Source organism: Aythya marila, assembly GCF_965140915.1.
Source record: "Aythya marila genome assembly, chromosome: 1".
Classification (NCBI taxonomy): domain Eukaryota; kingdom Metazoa; phylum Chordata; class Aves; order Anseriformes; family Anatidae; genus Aythya; species Aythya marila.
Genome location: NC_139042.1, coordinates 192,390,064 through 192,415,823, shown reverse-complemented (window position 1 = coordinate 192,415,823; position 25,760 = coordinate 192,390,064). Strand labels below are relative to the sequence as shown.

Below are 25,760 nucleotides of genomic sequence, written 5' to 3'. Positions count from 1 at the left end.
TTCAGCAAAGTCAGCTTCAACATGCCTGAAGCTAGGACTATGCTTAAATGCTTTGAAACCAAGGCGATCAAGAATATTCACAGCCGAGTGTCTCATTGAACAGATATTTTGCTTGATCCAGGACCTTCAATGTGTCTTTTTGGTGTCAGTTGAAACATTGGCCCTGATTCTAGATTGGGAAAGTCTTCTGGGGTGATAAGGACACTTGCTTTAGTTTACTCCTGCAAGATCTTTGTGAGGCTGTCCTCTATACAAAACATGCTGCAGGTGTAGCTAGCAGTACTTAACAGCTTTGACTTTTTCAGCCCCCATCTTATCTCGAAGCCAAAGTCATAGCAGGGCTGCCAAGTAGTTTGTTCCCTCTGATCTCCCTTGGGCAAACTAGCAACTGCAGGCTGCCTTCTGTCATTTCAGGTGTGACCCAAAGAGCCCGGGGGCTCCGAAACGCTCCTACTTCCCACTGAGGCAGCAGGGAACTTTGGGAACAGACCTGCTGCTCGACGCTCCCGTCTCCAGCCTCCTGCCTCCAGCCTCCTGTTAGCGAATGGCTCGGTTTGTTTGGAGCTCGTACCTCCGCGTGGAGTCAGCCTCCAAGGGCTCGATCACGGGATTTTGGGGTCAGGAAGCTCAGAGGAGGTTCCCAGGTAGGCTGAGCAGTGAGTGGAGCAGCTGGACCTGTCTCATCCCCTCGGGCTTGCCTTAATAGTGAGGGATGAGCGCGTTGTTTCCTTGAGCAGGTGGCTGAGGGCCACCACCCTCAAGGAGCTAGCCCTCAGGGAAGGTGATGGCTGAAGGAGGGGGGAATGAGATGTTCCACCTGGGAGACACGGGGCGGCCGTCAGCAGGCTCTGTGCGTGCTCCCAGAGCCCGGCTGCACACACGGGGAGGAATTCCCCCCACACAACGCCCCTACTGTGCCACGCAGCCCCTCGAGGGGACGAGAGAGGGGTTTAGGGCTGGGGAACATGGCCGCGGGGCTGGGAGGGTCGCGCTGGGGAGCGGCCGGCTCGGGGCAGGGCTTGCGAAGGAGCCCGGGGGTGGTCGGAGGCGTCTCCCGGGCCAGCCCGGAGCCGGCTGCCGGTGTTTCCCCATAAATAACCGCGGCCGGGCCGTATAAATGCCGCGGCTCAGGTGGGGGCCAAGCCGCTTCAGGACGCGGACAGCGCCGCGCCGCGGGGCCGAGCCCAGCCCGGGAGCGAGCGAGCGGGGCCGCCAGGGGGGGCCGGAGAAGGAGCGGGCTCCGCTCGCCGGCCGCCACCTCAGGCGGGGCCATGGCAGCGGGCGAGCGGGCGGCGGAGCCGCTGGCGGAGCTCAGCCACTACGTGGTGGCGCGGCCCATCTACAGCGAGGCGGGCTTCCAGGACGAGAACGAGCGGCGCCCGCCGCTGCCGCCCACCCTCCGCGAGCGGGCGCAGGCAGCCTGCAGGTGGGTGCCGGGGGGGGGCCCGGCACGGAGCTGGGGGCCGCCCCCCACCCCCGAGGTCCCCCGCGGGCTCCCCGCACCGCGAGGTGGCGGCGGGTGGCCAGGGGTGAGGCGGCCTCTGAGGAGTCCGGCAGCGCCTCGGGGCTTCTCCTGCCTGCGAAGGGCTCGGACGCGGTCACACGTGGGGGGATTCCTGCAGGAGGTGGCGTTTGGGGCATAGGAGGTGCCCAAGGGAGCATCTCTGCCTCTTGAAACGTCTACAAATCCCGGCTTTCTCTCAGTTTCTGTCAGGGTTTCCTTGGCTGCTTTCTACCAGGGCTTACTTGGTTGCCTTCTGTCAGATCCTCCTTGGTTGCTTTCTGTCAGATCTTTCGTGGCTGTTTTCTGCTGGATCTTCCTTGGTTGCTTTCTGTCAGGGCTTTCTTGGTTGCCTTCTGTCAGATCCTCCTTGGTTGCTTTCTCTCGGATCTGCCTTGGTTCCTTTCTGTCAGGATTTTCCTGGTTGCTTTCTGTCAGGAATTTCTTGTTTGCTTTCTGCCATGGATTCCTCAACTGCTTTCTGACTGGACTTTCTTGCTCACTGTCTGTCAGGGGTTCCTCGTCTGCCTTCTGCCAGGACTTCCTCAGTTGCTTTCTGCTGAAGCTTACTTGACTGCTTTCTGTCAGGACTTTCTTGGCTGCTCTCCGTCACGGCTTCCTTGGCTGCTTTCTGACAGGATTTTGTCATTTGTCTTCTGACTGCAGCCCCATGCCATATGTTCATAACTTGTTTTCTTGCAGCTGTTCGAAAAAAAGGGCCTTTCAGATCACCAAGTCCTTCCTGCCCATCCTGGAGTGGCTGCCGGGCTACCGCGTGAAGGAATGGCTGGTCAGCGATATCATCTCGGGGGTCAGCACCGGCCTCGTCGCCACCCTGCAAGGTAAACCCAGGCACGCCGGCCCTCTGCTTTCTGGGATGTTTCTGGCCGAGCACGATGATATTATGCAGATGGAATTACAAATCGGAGGCTTGTTATTTAATACTAGATATTAGGTATTATTTGGTGATAAATAATTGATGTTTTTAATTTATCCTTTTTTTTCTCTGCTTGAGTAGAAGATTTATATTTCCTTTGACATGCTATGGAGATGTAGTTAACTTTTTTTTTCCATCTTTTTATTCAAAGAGTATTAATTTTGATATTTAAATAATTGTAATTGTAATTACAATGGATTGGGTAGGTCATGCAGTCTTATTTCTGTTTCTCAGTTATCTGAACCTGTAGTTCTTCTGCAGCCACCTACAAAAAAATCCAGTTATTCCCCCCCAATAATGCAATCTTGATAACTTTCCTTTAAATTTTGCTTGCAGGATTGTTTAAGTATCTGCAGAAAACAGTCCTCAAGGAGGTGGTGTTGTATTCACATTTTAAAAAAATCGAATCTTAATGGATATTTACAGTACATGGCTTAGGGGGAAAGGATTCAGCAGATAAACAAACAGAAAAGTGACAGAAATAAGCAGAAATTAATGAAACTATGCTGGTAAAGAAGGGCTTAAAGGGGGAGACCATTCATGTGCCTGAGGCAGCTGATAAGGTCCGCTTTTCAGAGAAGAGGCTAGCTGTAATCCTGAAGTGCACCAGCACGTTCATTTCTTTCACCTCCATGCTGTTCTTCCACTACCCTCACAATTTTTCAGGACTGGGGGAAGTGAAGTTAGCTGTGTCAACCAAAACATTTTCCTTCAATGGAAATAAGTTGCTTACACAAGGTGGCAAAGATTACAGACCACACTGGGAACAAAGAAAGTGCCTCTTTCCCAATTAGCCACAAATCTTCCCTACTGTCTCTTCCCTTGGAGCGTGCTAGGAAGGCACGGACTGCAGAAAGGAGTGGTACAAATGCCTGCCCCAGGCAGAGAGACCTGAGGAACAGGGAAGTGACTTGTCCACGGTCATGCAGAGCTGGAAGATCTCTGCAGAAGGTGGTGCCTCAATCACAGGACTATCCTTCCTTTTTAAGGTGAATTGTGCTAGATGGGCCTTCGATATGACTTATTACAGCTATTATGCTCTCACTGTAACCCCCTCATTTACATTTTTAAGGTGGTGCATGATTTTTTCATAATTAGATTCCATTTGTAGAACTGATTTCTGAAATATACTGTTTGGTCTCCTGCCTCTGTGGATTGAAAAATACATTTAAAAACAAAACAAAACAAAACACAAATGAGTATAAATTTAACCATGTTAGATTTGCACTGGATGTAATTAAATATATATATACATAAAACACTTATGAAATTCCAAGTCATGAAAACTGGCCAAAATGGTTGTCAAAAAAGTCTTCTGGGATCCCAAAGTGCCTGAAGTCCCTAACTCCCAGCAGCTGAGTGCCACTTGCAGTCCTCTCACCAGTCATAGCAGCGTGACCAGGTCTTCGCTTCGGTGTTTTTTTGTGGTATCAATGCAGAATACAACAGTCTGCCATGGGAGCTAACCAGGGCATGATACAGAAAGCAACTTTTCCTTTCCATTTAGTTTTGTTTTAATTCTATGTTGGATTTGACAAGCGTGAGTATATGAAGTGAGAAGATGGTAAGGATCAAAACTCTCCAGTTTGGGTGATTTACTTTTGGTACTTACAATTATAAACTGACACCTGTCAAAGAATGGTTTGATTTTCAGAAGACTGAGCATCCTGAAGCTTATTGGTAGTGCAGTAATTCAGTTAATGCTTGAAAATTGTCTGTAACTTGAGCACTTCAAGAAGCCCTCTTTTCTCTCAAAGGGTAGACCATTCAGTCTTGCAACAGTGTTCCCCTGCTTAAACTTCTTATTTGAGTGTGTGTTTTATGCTACCTATACAGGTATAGGAACATCTTTCAGTAATTACTCATCCAACTAGCAGTGTGGGATATACAATCATTTACAGTACTCACATATGTGCCTGCAACATATTTACAGACAAAACTTTCTAATTTGCATCTGGATAAAAAGAGTAAATATTTCTGAAAGTCTATTCTAGACAAGACAGTAGTTTTCTGAGTGATTTTAAATGTGAAGTTTCGATCATGTATCGTTTCAGGTTTGGCATATGCTTTGCTGGCATCAGTTCCTGTTGGATACGGTCTCTATTCTGCCTTCTTCCCCATCCTGACATACTTTTTCCTGGGAACATCAAGGCACATCTCAGTTGGTAACTGCATATGTTGAAGTTACAGTAAATTAACTATTACAAAATGTTAATCCTTACTGTGAACATCAGTATTTCCTATGATGGCTACTTTCTGAACCATATTGGTTATGCTGAATATTAATATTTGTGGGTTTGGGGGACTTAAGACTTACTTCTTCTCTGTACAGACAGCTGTGCATAATAACTAACTTCACTTGTGCCCATGCATGCCTTTCACTTGCATTTATGCTGAAGTTTAAATGTTGTCTTTGGCTACTTTCTATGCAAGAAATTAGAAGATAAAACCTGCCTCAGTAGGCAGTAAGAACAGACATTTTTTTCTATCACCTAAAGCTCAAGATGGCTAAAACTGGTCTTTCAGTCTTCTCCCCAAGCCTTCCTTGCTACATCCTTCTCTGATCACTGTGGCCAATACCATCTTCTTGCCTGTCACGGAGACCCAGAACCTGTGTCTACTCCAGCCTCGCTCTAGGTCCTCACATCAAGGCTATGGGTAAAACTTGTTGATTCTTTCTGGATCCTTTCTCTAAAATGTATATGTTTTCTCTGTCAGTTTGCATATTTAAAAATCACGTTACAGCTTGATCACTGAAATTTCTATTTCTCTACTCCAACAAATACAGTCTTACCTTGTTCACACCTCCTAATACTAGGTTGTTTTTCCCTTACAAAGCTTTGGCATGATATTACGCTTTTTCACCAACTTTCTTCTCTGTGGCATCAAATACTTCTCTGTTCTCTCCACTTTCTGTCTTCTTTCCCTACCTACCAGCTCACATTTTCTCTCCAGCCCTGAGCACTTACCTCTACTTATGTTGACATCCCTACCTTCTACATTTTCCACTCCATTTTATACTTTCTTCAATATGCTTATTCATTAAGAAAATCTAAGAAATCTGTAAAATTAACTTATCTTCAAGACATTTTGTGACATTTTCCTTTTCTGCATAATCTTAGTAAAAATTGCAACAAATTCAGTTGCTTGTAGATTGTGTTTTGCTGATACGATGATTATTTACTATCTCTGTATCTTTCCCAAATTATAGTTTCAGTCATCTTTAGCCAATGTAACACCAAACTACTGCCAAAAAGTCCAGTCCTATCCCTGGGTGCATGTTCTTGCAACCACCATTGCACTGGGATTCCTGAGCATGCAGCTATGTGGTGATCTGCATCAGTTCATTCATTCAGCTGCAAACTAACCATTACCAAAAACAAGTAAATAATAACATCGTTTTTAGCTGGATAAGTGATCCCTTTTATCTGGTGGTGGGCCACAGAGCTGCTGGTGCAGATGGAAGGGAAATGGTTGGAAGATGTCACAGCTTTTGGCCTTCGTACAGCTTAATTGGCTTAAGCAAAGGATGAAACTGCCTGTCTATGTATAACAAAAGTTATTTAAGGAAGGAATTGTGTCTCTGTGCCATGTTTGGAGCGCCAGTGGCTTCTGGCCCTCTACTACAACTACTACAGCTAAGTAATGTACCCCAGTTAAACTATTAAATGGATTTTCTGATTTAGAATTTGCTTGTCTAGTCTGATAAATACTTCTTTTCAATGCATATTAAACTTCAGCATGTTCTGTTTGTCATTACAGGTCCATTCCCTGTAGTCAGTTTGATGGTGGGATCTGTTGTCTTGAGCATGGCCCCTGATGAAAATTTTATCATAGATGGCAGTAATGCTACAGGGGCTAATAGTACTGGGACAGTGGTAGATACGGAATCCAGAGATGCGCAGAGAGTGCTGATTGCTAGCACCCTCACGTTTCTGGTTGGAATTTTACAGGTAAAATAGTTGTCTTGAAAACACTAAGTTGGTATTTTAGTGTTAATGGGAAAACACGCAGAATGGAAATACTTACTGGGGCAATAAGTCTTTTTCCTGTAGTAAAACACAAAAATGAAGGAAAGTCATCTCAAACTCTGAAGAGCTTTTTGGGGATTAATCTTCTTATCCTGGGCAGAGTTTGTGGCAGCATGACTGGGAGCACTGACAACAGAAGGATAGCATTGTGATTGCAGACCATGAGACCTGCACAAAACTCAGTGCTAATGGTGTATTAGCTCCATATCCTGGAAGATCTTTTCACAAAGCTCTTCAGGTCTCTTTAATTTCACTGGATGGCATGATATTAAGCTACATTAGTCTGCAATGGGGGGAAATGGTCCTACAACTGTCAAAAAAGAGAAAAGAGCAAAGCATAAGAAACCACCGAATAAAAGCGTGCCCTTGTTATTGCTTAGCAAGCTATTACTCTTCATGATTTTTCCAGGTAATATTTGGAGTCCTTCAGATTGGTTTCATTGTGAGGTACCTTGCAGATCCACTAGTTGGGGGATTCACCACTGCAGCTGCTTTTCAAGTGTTTGTGTCACAACTGAAAATAGTCCTAAATGTTTCAACTAAAAACTATAATGGTGTCCTTTCCATAATATACGTAAGTATGCCTTTCTAATTTGTTTTGGTTTTATGACAGAATTTTTGCATAATTGTTTGCCTTCTGCTTCTATTTCATACAGGAGTGATCCATATGCAATTTATATGTATAGAGCATCTCTTTAATTCTCACTGTCAGGAAGATCTGCAGGTGGTCATGTACAGCTGAGGGGCTCTCAGCTGCTGCTTTCTTGTTTCCCCAGACTATAAAAGGCTAATTGCTATATTGAAGTCTTTTTCAGGCAGAGCAGTTTTTCATATAAAGTTTGAAAGTAATTATTCAGAAATTCATTTTTCTGGGGGGTTATCACTTCTGGAGACTGTTTCCCTCCCACCCCTTCCTGGCACACTGTGAAGCCCCCAAAGCTAACTGGTCCCAAGCTTCCTTACTCTTAAAGCAGTCAGTCATCCTGGTCAAGGGCATTGTTCTCTATTCCTGTGAACATCTACAGAAAGATGTGGATTCACGTCCTGTGGCCAGGTACCTGCTGGTTAGCTAAGCTGAGGCTAAATGTTGCTGTCACAACTCCATTTGTTGATCTTAGAGGAAATGATCAAATGGAGAAATGTCTTGGCTGGATTACAGAAATACTGAATTCCTAGAGGTTCTCACATTACAGAACAGTCTGCTTCCCCAGGGAAATTATTGAGAGTTCTGTCGCTGACTTCAGCATGAAACTGTTCGACTTCATAATATTTTAGGTCTTCATAGCACTTTAAATTAACATTATAGATTTCTAAAAGAAGCTGCTCTAGACAAAAATTACTTACAGGTTTTGTGTGTCAGTTCAGAAAACCAGATTAGCAAAAATACCCTAGGCATCTGTAGTACCAAAAATAGGATGAATATAACTACAAATAGCAAGGTAGAATTTAGAAAAAAAAATCAGGTGAACTATTTGAAAAAAAAAAAAAAAAGGTATTTTATGGGCCTTTTTAACATTAATGAAAATTCTTTGCCTTGGGGCGTGGAAAATTAGATAAGATACAATACTATGTGATAAACCTGAGAGCCTGGTGATGGACTAATTGATCCAGCAGGTTTTTCCGTCTCTGTTTTTTATAATTATTGAAGAGTGGTTCAGCTAGTAGAAGGTACTTTTGAAAAGGAATTACAAAGTTCTTCCAGCTCCCGCAAGCCTGAGTGGACTGCTGACTCTTCAGGTTAAAGCTCAAAGCTTCTGCGTTCTAGCAGGTGAGCCAGGCAAAGGTGTTTGCAGATGTGTGCAGAGCAAAGAAATTGTGATTTCTGATCTGCTCAACCAGAGACTTGCTGCGTCAGCTTCAGCAAGTCTCGGACCTGCTTCAGAAGTGGTGGTTAACAAATTGCAACACAGAGCATCTGACATTGGCAGAATTCACAACTCCAAGTTAGGAGCCTCTTGTTCCCCTGTAAAACGTGGCAGTGGAACGTATGGTAAGAATGGGATTTGGGGTGAGCAGTACAACAGGCAAGAAATGACTTCAATCCCCAGAGAATGGCATCTGATTCAGTGCTTCGGAAAGGTTTCTACTTTAGCTTAGAAAACACTGCTGGTCAAGCACTTAGGTATTTTATTTCAAACCAAGAATCTTTTCAGGAGGGTAGTAGTGGTACTGCTGCTGCAACTCTCCCTTTGCCTTTAAACTAACAGCCTAGAATTTCAGGAGCTAACCTGGAGGCAAGAAGTCTGTTTCAAACCTCTGTTCTATCAGATCATTCTTTACTGTGTATGGAATAATCAATTTTTCTTGGAGACAAGGGACAAATGAGAATTACCCCGTTGCCTAGGAGGAGGAGAGAGGAGATAGGAAAGCCACCGATAGGTGGCTTTTCTCTGATCAGCCCATTCTGTTTTCCTGTACACTTAGAAGTGATACTTTTGGCATGTTTGTATAAACACTGTACAACCATAAATGTCAGTTACATGGACTGTAGTTTGCTATAAACAATCTGACCAAGCAAGGACATAGGAAGGGTAGATGAGGGCGCTGCCTGTTTTGGTCCAGCTGTGAGGGTCCTCCAGCCTGGGACTGGCTTCTGGTGGGAGCAGGGTTAATGCAGCAGGGTTATGCACTGCAAGGTGAGATTTTGCATCTGCTTTTCTGAAGCACAGGACTCTCCACAGCCTGGCAGGATCCACGCTGTCATACTCGCTGTCTGGATGTCAGCAGTGGCAATAGGAAATCTGTAACCTACAGGCTGTATGTACCGGCCATATAGCAGATCAGAATTTTGCCCATGGGGCCGCTAGCTGTCATTTGAATATAAAGGTGAGAATCTCTCTTGCTGCTTGGAAAGTGAGTAAGCTGCAGGTTTTCCCATCCTTGCTCTAAGAACAGGTTGGTGTAAAACAGTCAGGGCTTTAGCTCTTGTTACTAAGCATTAATTTTCTAAAAATCAGGATGCAGAAACCCTATGTAGACAATTATTCCATTAAATACACCATAAAATCCAGTCACTGATTCTGTAGCAGCTCGATAGTACATCAGACAGAGTTACTATCAAGCCTCCTCCAGGCCTAAGCAAAGGAATGAGCAATTCTTGGTCTCCTCCAGAACCCTACGCACCTGAATTGTCCCATGAGTGTTTTCACACCTTTCATGTGCACGTGTTGTCATTTTTATTTTTCAGACTCTCATTGAAACGTTTGAAAGAATTGGTACCACCAACATTGCAGATCTGATTGCTGGACTTCTCACCATTTTTATCTGCATGGTAGTTAAAGAAATAAACGATCGATTCAAACACAAGATTCCTATACCAATACCAATAGAAGTTATTGTGGTAAGCAAAGAAGCATGATGAAACTGGTAACAGGTAAAATAGATGGGGCTGGCTACAGGAAGACACGAGCCTTTTTTAAGTATTGAAACTGTTGTTTCATTTGATTACAGACAATAGTAGCCACTGGCATTTCATATGCTGCCGACTTGGAAAACAAATACAATGCAGGCATTGTTAAGAGCATTCCAAGAGGGTGAGTGCCTTTGTTTTCTGGGACATAGGTATCATTTTAATTGGCTAGAAATGACAGTGGTAAGATAAAAGACGTGAAAGAGAGATTGAGAGCTGTAACCTGAGTTTAGAAGCCACAGCTGGAGATGTCATGAGTTCTACTTCTGGCTCTGTCAATTATGCTGCCTAATTATGTTGCGTAGCTTTTCTTCATCTGTAAAATGGGTTTAGAAACATTTACCTGATTCATTAAGTTCGTCTGAGAATTAATTATGTCATGTGCCCAAAGTGAATATATGCCTAAGGAAAATATAAAAAATAAATTAAGGGATTTTAAGTGATGAAATTCTCCTTCTCTGTAATTTCTGTAAACCTGAGTTATTCAACTACAGTTCATACTCAGGCTGTTATCACAATCAATATTGTCACTTAACATAGTCATAGGAGCAAGGATTTTGAGGATTACACTGGTAGAGACTTTCACTTGAAAGATTCAGAGCATTTCACAGTAGTAACCTTCACATTCCATTTGGTATTCAGGCCTTGATTAATTAAAATTTGTGGAAACACAGTAGGGGATAAAATGTTTTTGAGGTCTTCCGTTGAAATATGTTAACAACAGTATGAAGTGTCATTAACATATTTATGTAATTCGCCGTTTTATTCAATATATCCTTTATTTGGTTCTTCAAAAATGTACTTTTTCACTTTGCTATCACAAGGCCAAATCTCAGTTATGCTGAGAACAATGGGAGCTTTGTTGCTGACTAATAGAATCAGGATTTGGGCTATGGTGAGCTAGATAAGCATGTTCTGGATGTCAATGGGCTGTTTCCACCTTTTTATTAACTTGAAACATTACACTTCATATTATAAGCAACCTGTGTGCCTCCACCTCAAACTCCTTGACAGCTCTAGTTAAGAACAGAATTTGATCAAAGTCGATAATACTAACGTATTTTCTAAATGCTAGATTTTTGCCTCCCGAACCTCCAGATGTCAGCCTGTTTTCCCAGATGATAGCAGCCTCCTTTTCCATCGCTATTGTCGCTTATGCTATTGCTGTATCTGTGGGGAAAGTATATGCAACCAAGTATGACTATGCTATTGATGGAAACCAGGTACGTATAACCAAAACTGTCTGCAAACACAGGGAGTGTGATTTCTGCTTCACAGTGATTTATGTGTCCAAATGAAAGAAACATATTTTTTTTCAGACTAAAGTTAAAGTCTAATGGGAAATATTCTTCCAATTGCTGGGAAAAAAAGAAATCTGCAATGGCCATATATTACCTAACAAATTTACCACACAAAGATGAGCCAGATTAGCTCTATCTTCAGAGTCTGCTCTTCATCCTAATTGCTCCCATATCAGTTTTGGGAGTGTAGTAGCTCTGGAAGGGTAGTTAAAGCTAAGCACCGTACACAGGAATTTTCTGGTGATACAGCATTAACATGGCCAGCTTGAGCAGCCTCCCTTCTATTTCTGCTCATAAGAGAGATTTTGATGTGAGTTATTGGACTGGAGATGAAGGCAATGCCCAGCTAAGAAGCTGCTCTGGACAGCTTTATCTAGGCTTGAACTTTTTCAGTTAAGGTGTGATTTTATTCCTACAGAATAAATTGATGTGCTTCTCAGTGTGGCACCAGTTATGCAATACGAATACACTTGTAACCATACAGCTAAGTCCTACAGCTTCACAAAATTAAATGCCTATGAGTGTATGAACATGAAAAACACCTACATCAAACAATTGAATTGCTTTAAACATTGCTTTTTAAAGGCATGTAGTTAGAAAGTTGCTCGAGCTATATTCATTGCCAAGCATGTACAGGATTCTTGCAGCCATCTAGTGTCTTCGTAAGTGGTTATGTACCCATGGGCATGGGAGAAACATGTTGGAAAGCCTCCTTGTCCTGCATCTATGCTAATTTTGAATGTTATCCTTTGAACTATGGGAAAACGCATTCACTGCAATAAATAGATAAGCTGAGCACTTTGTTTAATGAGTCCTTCTTTATTTCAGCACTAATGGGTTATGTGAAGTTTGGTTTTGGAACTACTGTTCTGCAGAATGTAACAAAATTCTATTGCTGAACATGCTGGTCACTATATAAAACACAAAGTTCATATCTGGTAACACTGTGATTTAAAGTTGCCAAAAATGCATTGACTTTCAGTTTAATCCCTGTGAATGAATAATGCATACTCCTGGAAGTGCTGTTTATGCTGTTCTTTCACTGAATATGCTGTTCTTCCATCACTGATGTGCTTCAAAGATACTAATTAAATATTACAGTAGCAGAATTATTGTCCATAAAAGCAAAATGCATTCTTTCCAGTACTAATGCTATGAATTTTATGCATATCAAAGGCTAACTGCAGTCATAAATGATGGGCAAATAGTTTACTTGAACTGGAGAATTTAAAATAGCATCATAAAAGCAGGTAGTAAAATCATTTTGAAGGACAGTCCAATACTATTATCTGCTAGTGTTTATTTTGTCTTCATAGATTCATAGATTATTAAGATCTAAGAACACTAGGAACTGCATTTCCAGCATTTTCCTGCAGAACACAGCTGTTACACAGGAACAGGCAGGAATCACCTCGGTCTGTTCTCTTAAAGAACATGACTTTATAATCCTGCTCTCGTAGTTACAGCTTAATTAAAAGCTTACAGGAAACTTCATTTTGGAGAAAAAAAAAAGTCAAAATCAAATTCTAAATTATATTTTTAAACATTCACAGTGAGTGGAAAGCTCCTATGACTCTGTCAGCTTGATAAAAACAATGTTTCTGTCAATTATATGGGATTGCAGGCAGCTCCCAAATGCCTCATTTCCCAGCAGAGGAATGGCCCAGATCCCAGGACATAAAGCTCCCAGGGTCCTTGTCACTTGAGCAGAACAACCAGCATCAGTAGGTGCCAGCATCTGTGACCCTGGGGCAAAATTGTGAGAACGCTGCCTGGGACTCAGCGTGAGTTCATTGGGATGTTCAGAGTGAAAAACTTCTGGCTCAACAAATTAGAAGTTTTCAGTGAAACTGTGTTTTTTTGCAAAGCTCCTGATTAGTTCCACTAATAATACCATGCTTTGTATTAATTAAAGCCGTGTCTAAACTCAGACTGTTGCACTGATTAAACTTTTTTTTAGATGATGATATTCAGGAGTTATATTTATACTAGTCCCATTTGTTGATGCAATTATACCTGTGTAATCGTAAGAAATGATAATTTTGACAGCATTCATGGAAAAAAAAGCTATAAAAGCCTTTATTTTAAGTCAGGTATGCCCACATTACAAAGGGTATGTCAACTTCATTGCATTGGTTTCTAAACACATATAGTTACACTGGCACAAGAGTAAACTTAACAGCTGTTACTAATCCAGGCTCTTCTCAATATTTCAGTGCTACCTACTTTGTGAACTATTGTAAAATCTATTGTCCACTGCAAAGTCTCCACTGCAAAATCACCTTCAGGAATCTGTATTTACAGCATCATCCAATTACCTTTCAGGAGTTTATTGCCTTTGGGATCAGCAACATTTTTTCTGGTGCCTTTTCTTGTTTTGTTGCAACGACTGCTCTTTCACGGACTGCAGTCCAAGAAAGTACTGGTGGAAAGACTCAGGTAATGACCTCTTCTTACTGATAGTGTACACAGGTGAGTTTAATAATCTATGGGGATGAAAGTGGTCCTGAAATGGTTGTGTTCCCGTCACATAAAATGCCACGGGTATCTCAGCTAGCAGCTTGTGTGTGGGTACTGCATCATTTTTGTAGCTCTGCCAGAAGAGGGCAATCAAGTTTTACATACGCAGATTTACATTAGGATCCAAACTCCTTCCAACCTAATTCCCCAGAATTTCGTTATGAATTAAGGGACTGAGTTTGTTGCAGTAGAAATGCAGCATGCAGGACGAAATCCTATCCCATCCCTATGTATCCTCTTTGAGGTACCTAAGGTCCCATGTGTTGGCCTGAGCAGCCCTGCACATGTTCACATGTTCCGTCTTTCTCATATTCTGTGTGGTGCTCCCCGGTTTCAGAGGACTACAGCCACACACTTATTTAACAGTGGAGAAGTCCAGGTTATCCAGCAGCCCCTTTTCCAGCTGCCACACAGACTCAGCTCCTTTCATCTCTCTATGCAACTCAGCCCCCTCAAGAGCTACTACCTTGCGTGCGGTTGTTTGCACTACCTGCTTAATTGAATTCCCTCTGTGTTAGCTGAAGTGTGTAATGATTGCCCATGTATGCCTAAACACAGCGGCATTTTGGCAGGTCTCCTTGTTCCTAAAGAAATGTAATGTGCAACTACTTGTGTATCCTAGAAACAACTACTTTGTAATCCTAGAAACATAAGATATAATCTTAACGTGCTCATCTTCTATAAACACTGTGTCCTCCGCAGGTTGCCGGTATAATCTCAGCCGGGATTGTTTTGATTGCCATTGTTGCCCTGGGGAAATTGCTAGAGCCCTTACAAAAGGTACTGTATTCATACTCTGCCACCAGCACTGATCAGATCTGAATGCTCAGCTTTGATGGACAGAATTAATAGCCCTGTTTGCAATTGCGGTGACTGAGACCAGACGAGGCACTGGGTTTACACCGTGTAATGATATACACTTTGTAAACAGAAAACAGAAGATTAAATATATCTTAATAAGCATCTTGGCTTTTGAATAGTGCCTTTACATTGGTTTCCTTTGCAGTCTGTGTTGGCAGCTGTAGTCATAGCTAACTTGAAAGGGATGTTCATGCAAGTGTTTGATGTTCCCCGTCTGTGGAGACAGAATAAAGTGGATGCTGTAAGTCAACTCATTTTTCCTCCTCTCCCTAATGTTTTTGTATGTTTTTTGTTGTTCCTGTTTTTTCCTTTCGGTGTCATCCAACTTTCTCTTAACTACCACATCAACAGAATTTTGTAGAGTTACCATCAGAAAAATCTTTAGTTTAGATTTGCTCTAGCAAACCTATTTTGTGTGCACCCTCAAAAGTTACGTATCATGAGGTCAGGTGAAAATTTCCCATTCTAGAGTTTTACATAATATAATCTTCTTTATTCCCTATACCCCACAGAAAAGGTGCCTGTGCAGCGATGACTTCTTTGTAGCAATTGCCATAGTCTACAGTAATCTTGTATTGAGATGTCTTGAAAATCAGAATGAAGATGGCCTGTGGCCACATTTACCATTCTGCTTTGATCTTCTGCAAAATTTAAATGGGCCAGAAAAGCTGAAGTTTTCTTAATTCATGCATGTATGCTTATGTTGGTATCACATTAGTTTCCCACTTGCCTGGATAATCTCAGATGGTCCTTACAAAGTATATTTTCTTGCTGTAGCAAGACTAATCCAAGCTAGAAAGCGGATTCATTTGGTGTACTAAGGGATGTATGAATATGCTTTTCTTAAAAACCACTGTAACCTTATCTCGGGGTACATGCTCGCATCTCCCACTGGGTTTTCTGTGGAACAAACCCTCAGCATAGCTGTTAGGGCAGGAGGCAATTGCATGAAATGTGTGTTCTGTGTGCAGACCCTACTACACACAGATTTTACAGGGGGTGTATGAATAATATCTGCTTTAGATAGGTCTGAATTTATTTAGTCAATCATTTAATAGTCCTCTTGACAGATAAAAGATCCCACTCACTTGAGTAAGAAGTGCGGGCACTCAGCTTTTGGTAGGACTGGGTCCATTGCATGTTCTGCCTGGGCAGCAATGCAGGGAGGAACTGAGGAGCCCACTTCAACTGTTCTGCCTGAACATTCAGCAGAGACTTTTAGAGAGTGCCATTGACCTGCTAATGGCAACCTGCTAACCTCTCTTTGGAACAGTTCTGGTTCCTGGACACCACTGAGGAGCCCCCTTCCCTCTGTATATGTCAATAGGTGGGGCACCTTACAGTGTTTACCTTGCAGGAAAAATATTATTTCTGATTTTTAATTTCCTAAATACTAGCAATGCCTAAAAAAATACATGTTTAGAAGTAATTTGGAGGAAAATAAATGCTTTTCAATGGAAATCAGCTAATTGCCAGTGTGCTATAATCATTTCCAACATTAAATTCTTCTGCTACTCTTATTGTCTGATGTAGTGATTCTTTAGAGTGACCAGGAGTGCTATGTTATAATTAAGAGATTTTGTTATTTCCTCTCCAGATGATCTGGGTTTTCACATGTGTGGCATCCATCATTCTGGGACTTGATTTGGGATTGCTTGCTGGCCTTTTGTTTGGATTGCTGACAGTTGTGCTGAGAGTTCAGTTGTAAGTAACACAGGATCAGAAATAATTGTTAGTATTATACCATGAAAGAGACAATATGCTGAAAAGCAAGATGATTTGTGGCAGAAAATGTGCTTGGTTTACAAAGATTTTGAAGTGGAAAAATCTATTCTTTAGAACAAAACACTTTGTGTGCTATCAGTTAAAACAACAGTGACGTGAGAGGCTGCATTATGTTATCAGTATCTATTCTGTATCACGTTGGGTACTTTTGTAGTATTTAGCTATATATTATTTCTGCATCCATGTAGCTGTATTCTGAAAAAAGAAAGGAATATTCTAGATAAAATGTTAAAAGATATATGAATGGCTTCTCTAATGAATTACTCATTACAGTCACTCTTAGCATATAATCATACTACAGTACGTTGCATGTGCCAATAACTTTTTTGGTCATTGCTTATACAAGGCTGAGTGTACGCCTATGGGGAAAGGGGAAGACAAAGCATGAGACTAAGAAAAAATTTTGTGTTTGTGTTTGATTTATTTCTGCTCTAAGAACACGTGGCAGTGGAATGGTGAGAAAAGGTGACTTTGCAGAGTCTCATTTGGCTATCTTGTTACATTTTCTTGATCTTTTATCTGAAAATACAACATAACTCCTTTCCTTCAGCCTGGAGTCCGTACAGTAGGGTTGCCACCAATACCAAAGGATAGTTGCACTGTCAGCAAATGCATAAAAATAGAGCCTTCCAAAAGGTGTCATAGAGTAGGAGATTGTAAAATCTACTAATTCACAATTACTAAAAAGAAGAATTTTAAGATCCTCAAAAAACATCCACAGATTCAACTCAGATTTGTGAAATCCAGGTAAGAAAAGGAAGTAAGGCTTTGCAAACCTCTAAATAATTTTCTTCAGCTGTTAAAAATGTCTGTGGAGACTGCAAAACATTTTGGTTTTGACCCAAATCCAGAGAAAAGGGATTAGAGAAAAAGCTTCAGATAGTGTGAAGATAATGTAATATTGTAATGTAATATTGTTTCTGTTGATTTAAAATGGGGAAGAGTGATCAATATATTTTTTCAGAGTAAAAAGCCTAGCTATGATATTTACTTTCCCTGTCTTTTTGTTTCTGTTAGTCCTTCATGGGGTGGCTTTGGAAACATTCCAGGCACAGACATATACAAGAAGGTCAAGGACTACAAAAATGTAAGTCATTGCTGAGTTGTTTCCCTTCAGTCTACAAGCCAGTGTAGGAAAAGCTGTACCTTGCTGATTGTTGACAATTTGACTTCAGAAATGCTTGAAGATAACAAGTTGCAACATTAAATTCTTCATCCTGATCCAGATGGTTGGTCCATATTGCATGCTGGGCTGTAAGCATCTAAAAACTGAATCACCTCAAAGATCAGCAAAGATTAGTGAATTGTTAGTGAATTAGTTATGTAGCTGAACTGTTGAAACAGTTGAACTGCTCCTTAGTAGCCAAAATATAGTTGTTGCGGCTCAACCTTATATTCTTTGACAACAGATTGTAGAACCAGAAGGTGTGAAGATCCTCAGGTTTTCAAGTCCAATTTTTTATGCTAACATTGATGGACTGAAAAGTAGCCTCAAATCCACAGTAAGTGATATGTGATGGGTTTGGATGCAACTTAATTGGCTTTGGGTTTTCCTTAGAATTATATCTAGGTGAAATTAAATCATTTTGGTGCCTTGATCCTTTTCCTGTAGGTGGGATTCGATGCAGTCAAGGTATATAATAAGAGACTCAAAGCACTAAGGAAGATACAAAAGCTAATCAAGAAGGGTAAACTGAAAGCTACTAAGGTAATTCTTTTTTCTTCTCAAAGGATTACTGTTAGAGCTTATTACTTAAGCCTTAATTATGAGTTCCTCTGTACTCATCTTTAAAATAGAGATGAAAAGTGTGACTGATTACTATGGTAGGAAGTCTGGGACCTGCAGGGGGTCTAGCAGAACAGTACTCCTATTCACAGAATCATAGAATCATAGAATATCCCGAGATAAAAGGGACCCACAAGGATCATCGGCCCAGCTCTTATTGCCAAAGACATCAAGATTCAGGCAGCTGTGACAGTTGTAGTGTTAACTGCAGTGGAAAGCAAGAGATTCCCTGATCTCACCTCTACCCATCACCACCTGAGATTAAATTAAAGAATCACAGAATGGTTTGAGGTTGGAAAGAATCTTAAAGATCATCTAATTCCAACGCCCTGCCATGTAATGCAGGGACACCTCCCACCAGACCAGGTTGCCCAAAGCCCCATCCAGCCTGGCCTTGAACACCTCCAGGGATGGGGCATCCACAGCTTCTCTGGGCAGCCTGTGCCAGTGCCTCACCACCCTCATAATAAATAATTTCTTCCTAATGTCTGATCTAGATCTAGCCTATGTTAGTTTAAAACCATTACTCCTTGTCCTATCACTACACTCCCTGACAGAGTCCCTCTCTTGATTGTATCTGTAAGGTAAAATTGCTGGCTCTTTCATGTGTACATGGCACAATTATCCAGCTTCCTGTGCACAGGTCAGCTGTACCAGCTGGCTGGTCTTCCACATCCTCTGAGTACAGAACGTACATTTCAAGAATTAAATGTTTGCAGGAGTGGACAGGTAACCAATTAAATCTTCAGCGTGGGAAGTTAGGAATGGGTATTCCATTGCCAGTGATTTCAGTGCAGGATGCAATATTTCTGCATATATTCCACTTCATCATGCAGTTAAATGTGGCAGACCTAATTCAAAGTTGGATTCAAATTCAAGATACCGGTATTAAATATCTCCTAGAAATAAAGCTTTTGAGGGAAGGAGTAGCTCTGAGACACATACGTGTATGTGTGTGTATATCTATATCTATATCTATATCTATATCTATATCTATATCTATATCTATATCTATATCTATATCTATATCTATATCTATATCTATATCTATATCTATATCTATATATATATTTGATAGTGGCCTTTTTTGTAGGAAGATGCTCTGTTAAAAAAAAAAAAAGGAGGAAAGGAAATATACTGCATAGAGGAAGAGAAAACTATTTACTCCATTTTTTTCTTTAAATTCTTGGATGCAATATTGGTCTCATCCTTGAAGCAGAAGTTATCACAGGGAATTATATTCAAACATTTTTCCATGGTTACATGATTTATTCCATATATTATCTGCATATTAGAATGGCATCATCAGTGAGCCTGGCATAACTAATGAAGCTTTTGAGACTGATGAGGAGCCTGAAGACAACGAAGATCTTCAAGTTCCCACCAAAGAAGTAGAGATCCAGGTGGACTGGAATTCAGAGTTGCCAGTCAAAGTAAACATCCCCAAGGTGCCGATCCACAGCCTCATTCTTGACTTTGGAGCAGTAACCTTCTTGGATATTGTAGCTGTGAGATCAATAAAAACGGTAAGGACATTTTCTCTGGTGTTCCAATGAAATGAATCTGGCCAGCAGTATGTAAATCAAGAGCTGTTAGGTGAAGGCAAGGTTGTTGAAAAAATACCTTTAAAACTTAGATAGCCACAGGTAGAATATTGGTGTTTGCATATTTTAGGTGAAAAAAAAAAAAAAGCATGAAAAGAACATTATAGAGGCTGCATAGTTAAGAGTCAAGTACTCCAAAATTAGAACTGAAAAATGTGGCCCACTTGTGTGCATGCATTATGACATTTTAGTTCCATATTTTCTTTCCACATGCCTCCTGCTTTAATGTGGGTATAGGACGATGCTCACTCAACACAGAGGTAGTAAATATTTTGTCTTATCATCATTTTCTGTCTTTATGCACAAGATTTATTTATTCCATATTACTTGAATTATGAAGGAAGGAAGAATGATTCATTTTTAATAGGATTTTCTGCGGCTAACATCAGAGCACTTCATCAACATAAGTTCATCTTCACGCATCACACTGAGGTCATAAGGAGATAATGTTCCTTGTTTAGGGAGAGGGAAATGAGGTAAAGAGATTAAGGCCAAATGTTTCCATTATTTTTGGTGCCCAGTTACAAGCCTAGAGGAGCAAATTGTTTCATCTTTAGTCTTTTATTATACTTTCTCTGTTCAGACTACTGCTTTCACTAACTCCAAATTGCAGATGGGACTGTTTATCTTATCGATAAAACAGATCTTAGATTACCATGATTCTAGATTAACGCTGAACAGAAGTGAATGCAATTAGCAATTGCCTCTGAAAATGCTCTTTGGAGAGACCCGCCTGCCATCAGGAAGCCAGGGGTAGAATGCAGTCTCCCACCTTTTAACATTTTAACCAACTGAAATACAAAGAATGCAGCGTGACTTGCTTCAGCCCTACTTTTGATTCAGTTCCAGCTTCTGAGACAAATGAGATTGTGGGTTCCACAGAGACAACTCTTTCCATATGCAGCTTGTTCATCCAAGAACAGGTCCATCTGGTGCACTGCATGAGGGAAAATCTCTGTAAAAAAAAATATTAAAAGCATGTGCCAAGGAAGGACTGTATTGTATCACTGATACTTGAGGGAAAGAAGGCTGCCCAGGTCCACATGGTTGTCACTTGAAGAGACATGATTTTTCATACTGTGAGAACAGAATCAGAACCTTAATAACAGGCAGCAATTTGTGTATGTGTAAAATGGATAGTTCTACTGACATAGTCAAAGATTGGTCACTTCAACAACCAGGTACTTAACTAATAGGTCTTCAAGTATAGCAAAGTTTACCAGTTCCTTTTTTACTATGAATAAACAAAACAGGAAATTTTGAATGAAGACACTCAGAAACAAATAAAAAGTGTGCGTGCATGTGTGTGTCTATACATTACATTAATTGACATATGTACATATATATGTATTTTGTCCTTACAGACTATATTTATTTATGTTTTTGTTGTAAACTTTCTTCCTTTCTTTATAGATAATTAGAGAGTTTGAGAGAATTGATGTGAGAGTATACTTTGCTTCATATCAAGGTAAATGTTCAAATATTTCTACTATCGCTCATGCAAAGAATGAAGTGAGATTGAGAAGGGATCTCTAGATGTGTCTGTGGAAGCATTTTTTTCTAATAAAATTGTGAATTCTCACACTGATAATCATGGTGGCTGTTCTAGGACACAAAGAATGGTGGGGTTTAAAGGAAACATAGAAAGTAAAAGCCAAAAAATAGCTGTTGTTAATGACTTGTTTGGCTATATATTTGATTTCTGATAATTGCAGCCAAGTATTTTGATATTTATTTCTTTAATTACTTCAAATTAACCTGCTCTGACTTTTATTTTTTAAATTCAGACAACCTTATATCTCAGCTGGAACGAAGTGCCTTCTTTGATGACATTGTCAGAAAAGACATATTCTTCTTGACTGTCCATGATGCTGTGCTCTACATTAGGAATCAAATGACATGCAGTGACAGCCAGGATCCCATATTTGAGAAGGTAAGGATATCTAGGAGCACGTTTCCCTTCCTTCCATCGCCTAGCATTCATTCTGGCAATTTCTGCTACGGCATGGCACATTTGAAAACTAGACATAGAGCCGTAGGACAAAAAAGTAAGAATCCAATAAATCGGACAGCTTCCAACATGTAAGTTCCTCTCAGCTAAACTAAAGCAACAGCTTTGTCAAGGAGCAGTAAACAACAGACCTGTAAGTCTGTTGTGGAAGTTGTATTAAGATACTTCAGAATAATAAATCTACTTCAGTGATATGGACAATGTATAACTCGTCATGTTTCTTTCTTTCTGCCAAGATTTCACTTATGCAGGAGTCTAAAGAACCTATAGAATTCACAGAAACAACCCGGACTGATGACGAGCTTGATGTTCAGGAAGAGGTATGCTCTTTAGATCTGAATGTGTATATTATTCAGAGAATACTGGTGGTTTTACTCCTTTGTAGTACTGAGCCATGCCGTTAGGCTTTTTCAGTAGGCTGTGGTAGCTGGTACTCCTGATTCAGCCCTCGTCCTCCCCCCATACCTCCTCCCCTGCCACTTCTTTTTTTTGGGGGGTGGGAGGCATTATTATGAATATTGCAAGAAACCCAAATGTTACTCTATCACTAACATAAATACCTACCACCTATCCGCTGAGTGCCCTAATCACTGGGCTATTGTGCAGAGAAGCACTTTTCTCTCCTCTGTAAGTCACGGTGCAGAAAGGAATGAAGGATTAAGAAAGCTAGAAAGACACCACAGTTCTGTAAAAGAAGCACTTTTACATGGCAGGCCAAAAGACTTGAATTCTGATTTCTGTTCAGAATTGCTTAGATATTTATATTGCTGTCATAAAATATGAAAAAGAAGCCAGGCTCTAAACCACCCATCCAAGCTCAGACATTGTTCTGAGAGGCTTCTGTCCTCCACCTTTATGGCCACTTTTTGCAGATACCTTCAGACCTGCAGCTTCCTGACTGATCTGTCTGGTGCGGACACGAGTCACTGTTACTTTCTCTGTACTGTCAATGAGCCCAGGCTGAACTTTGTGTAGTCAACACACGCACAAACATTGTGTTTTCCATGGGGTGCATACTCAGAACTAACCATGACTTGTTTCTCTCCACCTTTTCAAAACCTTTCCACTAGGCTATGCGCAGGCTGGCTTCCTGAAGAGGGCCTGCTGGGACTGCCTTCCCTGTGAATTCACAGCAATATTTATGCACCGGTACTATATACACATTTTCTGCAATGAAACCAATCTTGGCACTTGAAGAAAACCCTGATTCTTAGTCTGAATGATACAGATCTCTAGAAATCTCCAAATTTTAGCTACCGTTATCCCTGAAATATTCTGGACCTTGATTCAGCGAGCACTTTCCAATTTGATATCTTGATAAAAAAAATCAGAAGACTGTTATGAAAGATGTACTCAGTTCGGGGACTAGTCAGGCAAAAGGTGCGTTACGCTGCTACGTCGGTGTGTACAGGAAGAGAAGCTGCGTTGTGCTCCGCCTGGGAAGTTGAAGAGACCAAGATTTTTGGATTTCAGGCCTTTTGTCATGTCTTTGTACAACACCTAGCGAGGGGGCAGGAATTCTAGCCAGCCAAGTTTTGGCTATTCTAGAAGATTCGTGAGACCTTCCTGAAAAATCTCTCTGCGTTGTTCTTTCCAAGCAATTCCTTAAATTGCTACAGGTTGTCGGACAGCTGGTTGGAGACCAGGTGACAGGTGGAACAGCCACACGAACAGAAAACTGCACTGAACTACTAAAAACTTTAAATAGACTAAGTTTCAATAGTAAAGACAGCTGGATTGGGGTTTATTAGCTTTGTCTTAATTCCACCGTAGCAGATCATGCACTACTATTAATGATCATCCCTAAAATGAAGTATACACAGCAGATTCTTTTGGCTAGTTTACAGAGCTTTCATCAATAGGCAGATTATGACCCGGGTTAGATTAATAAAAATCTTAATTCCCAAGTACTTAACGGAATCCGTGCAACAGGCTGCTACTGAATGCAAGTAAGAGTCAGAATGTGACCTACTATAGAGGTTTTTTAAAATTAAATATAGGAAATTAATTAGTTTAATGAATAGTTCTATTTTTATATAGCGTATTTTTTTTCTTTTAATATTCTACATCAGACTGCTGCTGTTCTTTTGCAGGAAATGTCTAGGCATTTGACAGTCCATAATGCACAAGTGCAATAATTTTCAGAAGACAAAGGAGTTGAACTGCACAACTTTAATCCTCGTTTTAGGAGTATATAAAATAGATATGCAATAAGTCAATGTTCTTAATTTTCATGAAAAAAAGAAGTGTGCTTTGATGGAAAATAGACTGCTACCTTAAATATTTTAGCACTATATTTTTAATTGAAAAAAAAACCTGCATGGTGAGGGAATATATCATAACAAAAGTATAAGAAATGTCCGGTATAAAGGCCCTTTCATATTTAAGATTCACAACTTTGTCTAAATAGCTTCAGTATGTTCACATACTTGAGTCTCCCTATTTGATTCCATCAGAGAAATTTTTCCGTATCTCACTGCACTGAAATTTTTTTTTGCTGCAAGTAAAGCTAGTGGAAAATCTCAGGTGAAAAGCTAAGCACTAAATAAATTATCTGCCCTAAAGACCTGAGTGAATTCCATCAAAATCAGTGAAAAAAAAACACTATAAATTTCAATCACTTGGACAGGATCCTTATTCAGTGGGTAACAGCATCAACCCAACATCTTTATTCCCTAGTTAAGGCAAAAACTTCGATCTTCATGACAGTGAAGTTTCTCATTTCAGATGCCCCAGAGGTTTGAACCTCAAAGGTACGGGCATTGCAGTCCACGCCAGCAAAAACCTGGGTTTCAACATTGGTAATGCTTAGGCTCAGAACATTTTCATGCAGAACACATGCTATGGAAAGATGGGATACAAATTTTAACATGGATTGTTTTTTCCCCTCAAAAGAACATTTGCGCTGTGAAGTTTGAGCACAAATTCTTGCCAAAAATGTAGCCCTGTATTTTGAACCTTCTCCAGTTCTTGTCCATGTAGGTATTTAGAAAAATAAAATAAAATTGTTGGCACTCTTGTTCTGTCCAAACATGACATTTCAGCTGGAATCAATCAGTTGTGATAATACACGATGCAATGCACTTACTCTCATTCTTGGCTTGTGTATTTCTTCAAGGTATAGCTGCACTCAACCTTTCCTGAGTAATTTTTTCACAAAAAGCCTACATTTACACAGAATGGTAGCAGGTAACATGCAGCAGGCATTCCAATACATTTTTCAGAGGGGTCAGGAGTATGTGAGTTTCTGTCTAATTATCCATCAGAATGAAGGATACCAAAACAATTTTGCATTGAAGCTAAAATTCTACCCAATTTTGTACTAATTCAAACAACCACAAGTAATGCAACTAAAGGTACTGATTTTTTTTTCCCCTCAGTGGAATGAAGAAGTGACTTTTTTTGTATGCATTTTGAATATTATTGTCTTTGCATATCAGGTACTAAATTTGGAGATGCATTTTAACTTTATTACCCTTTTTAAAAGAGGCATTTTGAAAGTAATTGTATCCATTAACTAGAAAATAAAGTTGTGCATACTGAAAAAGTACTACATGCACCTGCATTTTCTTAAAATTCTTCTCGTTGTGCATTTGTATGACGTGGAAATGCACTTTGCACAGATCAGTGTCTCTTTTCCCTTGGCTCTGCCTGTCAACAAACAAAAGAAACGAATGCCAAACCCCCTCTCTCCACCTTTTGGAGATAAGACAAGAAACTAGAGGCTTAAAAGGCTGTTTTGTGAAGCCAGGGCTACAAAGATAATGGAGAAAGGTTTCTGTAGGTCCCCATCCTGAGGACCTTCAGTAGGATGCTGACCAGCCTGGAGTGTTTGGAGTTGTCCCAGCTTTAGTTATGAGGTACTATTTGAGACTGAGGGCGTTTTCAGCCCTATAGCCTGGGATTTCATTATTTGTATATTCCTTCCGTGCTCTACACGTTCTATACGTGGTATTTTCAAACCCCTAACTTTATGGAAATCCAGAACGTAGTCTCTGGGGCAGGGCACTCTTC

The 25,760-nt window shown here is 40.7% G+C and overlaps 1 protein-coding gene across 1 annotated transcript; it reads left to right on the top strand.

The window, feature by feature from the left end:
* The first annotated feature begins 1,173 nt into the window (after nt 1-1,173).
* Nucleotides 1,174-25,254, top strand: SLC26A4 (solute carrier family 26 member 4). Its single transcript, XM_082782582.1, has 20 exons — nt 1,174-1,426; nt 2,204-2,343; nt 4,493-4,603; nt 6,201-6,391; nt 6,879-7,043; nt 9,657-9,809; nt 9,920-10,002; nt 10,954-11,101; nt 13,505-13,618; nt 14,402-14,479; nt 14,706-14,801; nt 16,158-16,264; nt 17,363-17,432; nt 17,755-17,847; nt 17,958-18,053; nt 19,427-19,657; nt 21,149-21,203; nt 21,523-21,668; nt 21,983-22,066; nt 22,817-25,254. Exons 1-20 carry the CDS (start codon nt 1,272-1,274, stop codon nt 22,838-22,840), a joined length of 2,340 nt encoding a protein of 779 aa, XP_082638708.1. The 5' UTR covers nt 1,174-1,271; the 3' UTR covers nt 22,841-25,254.
* Nucleotides 25,255-25,760: the final 506 nt, after the last annotated feature.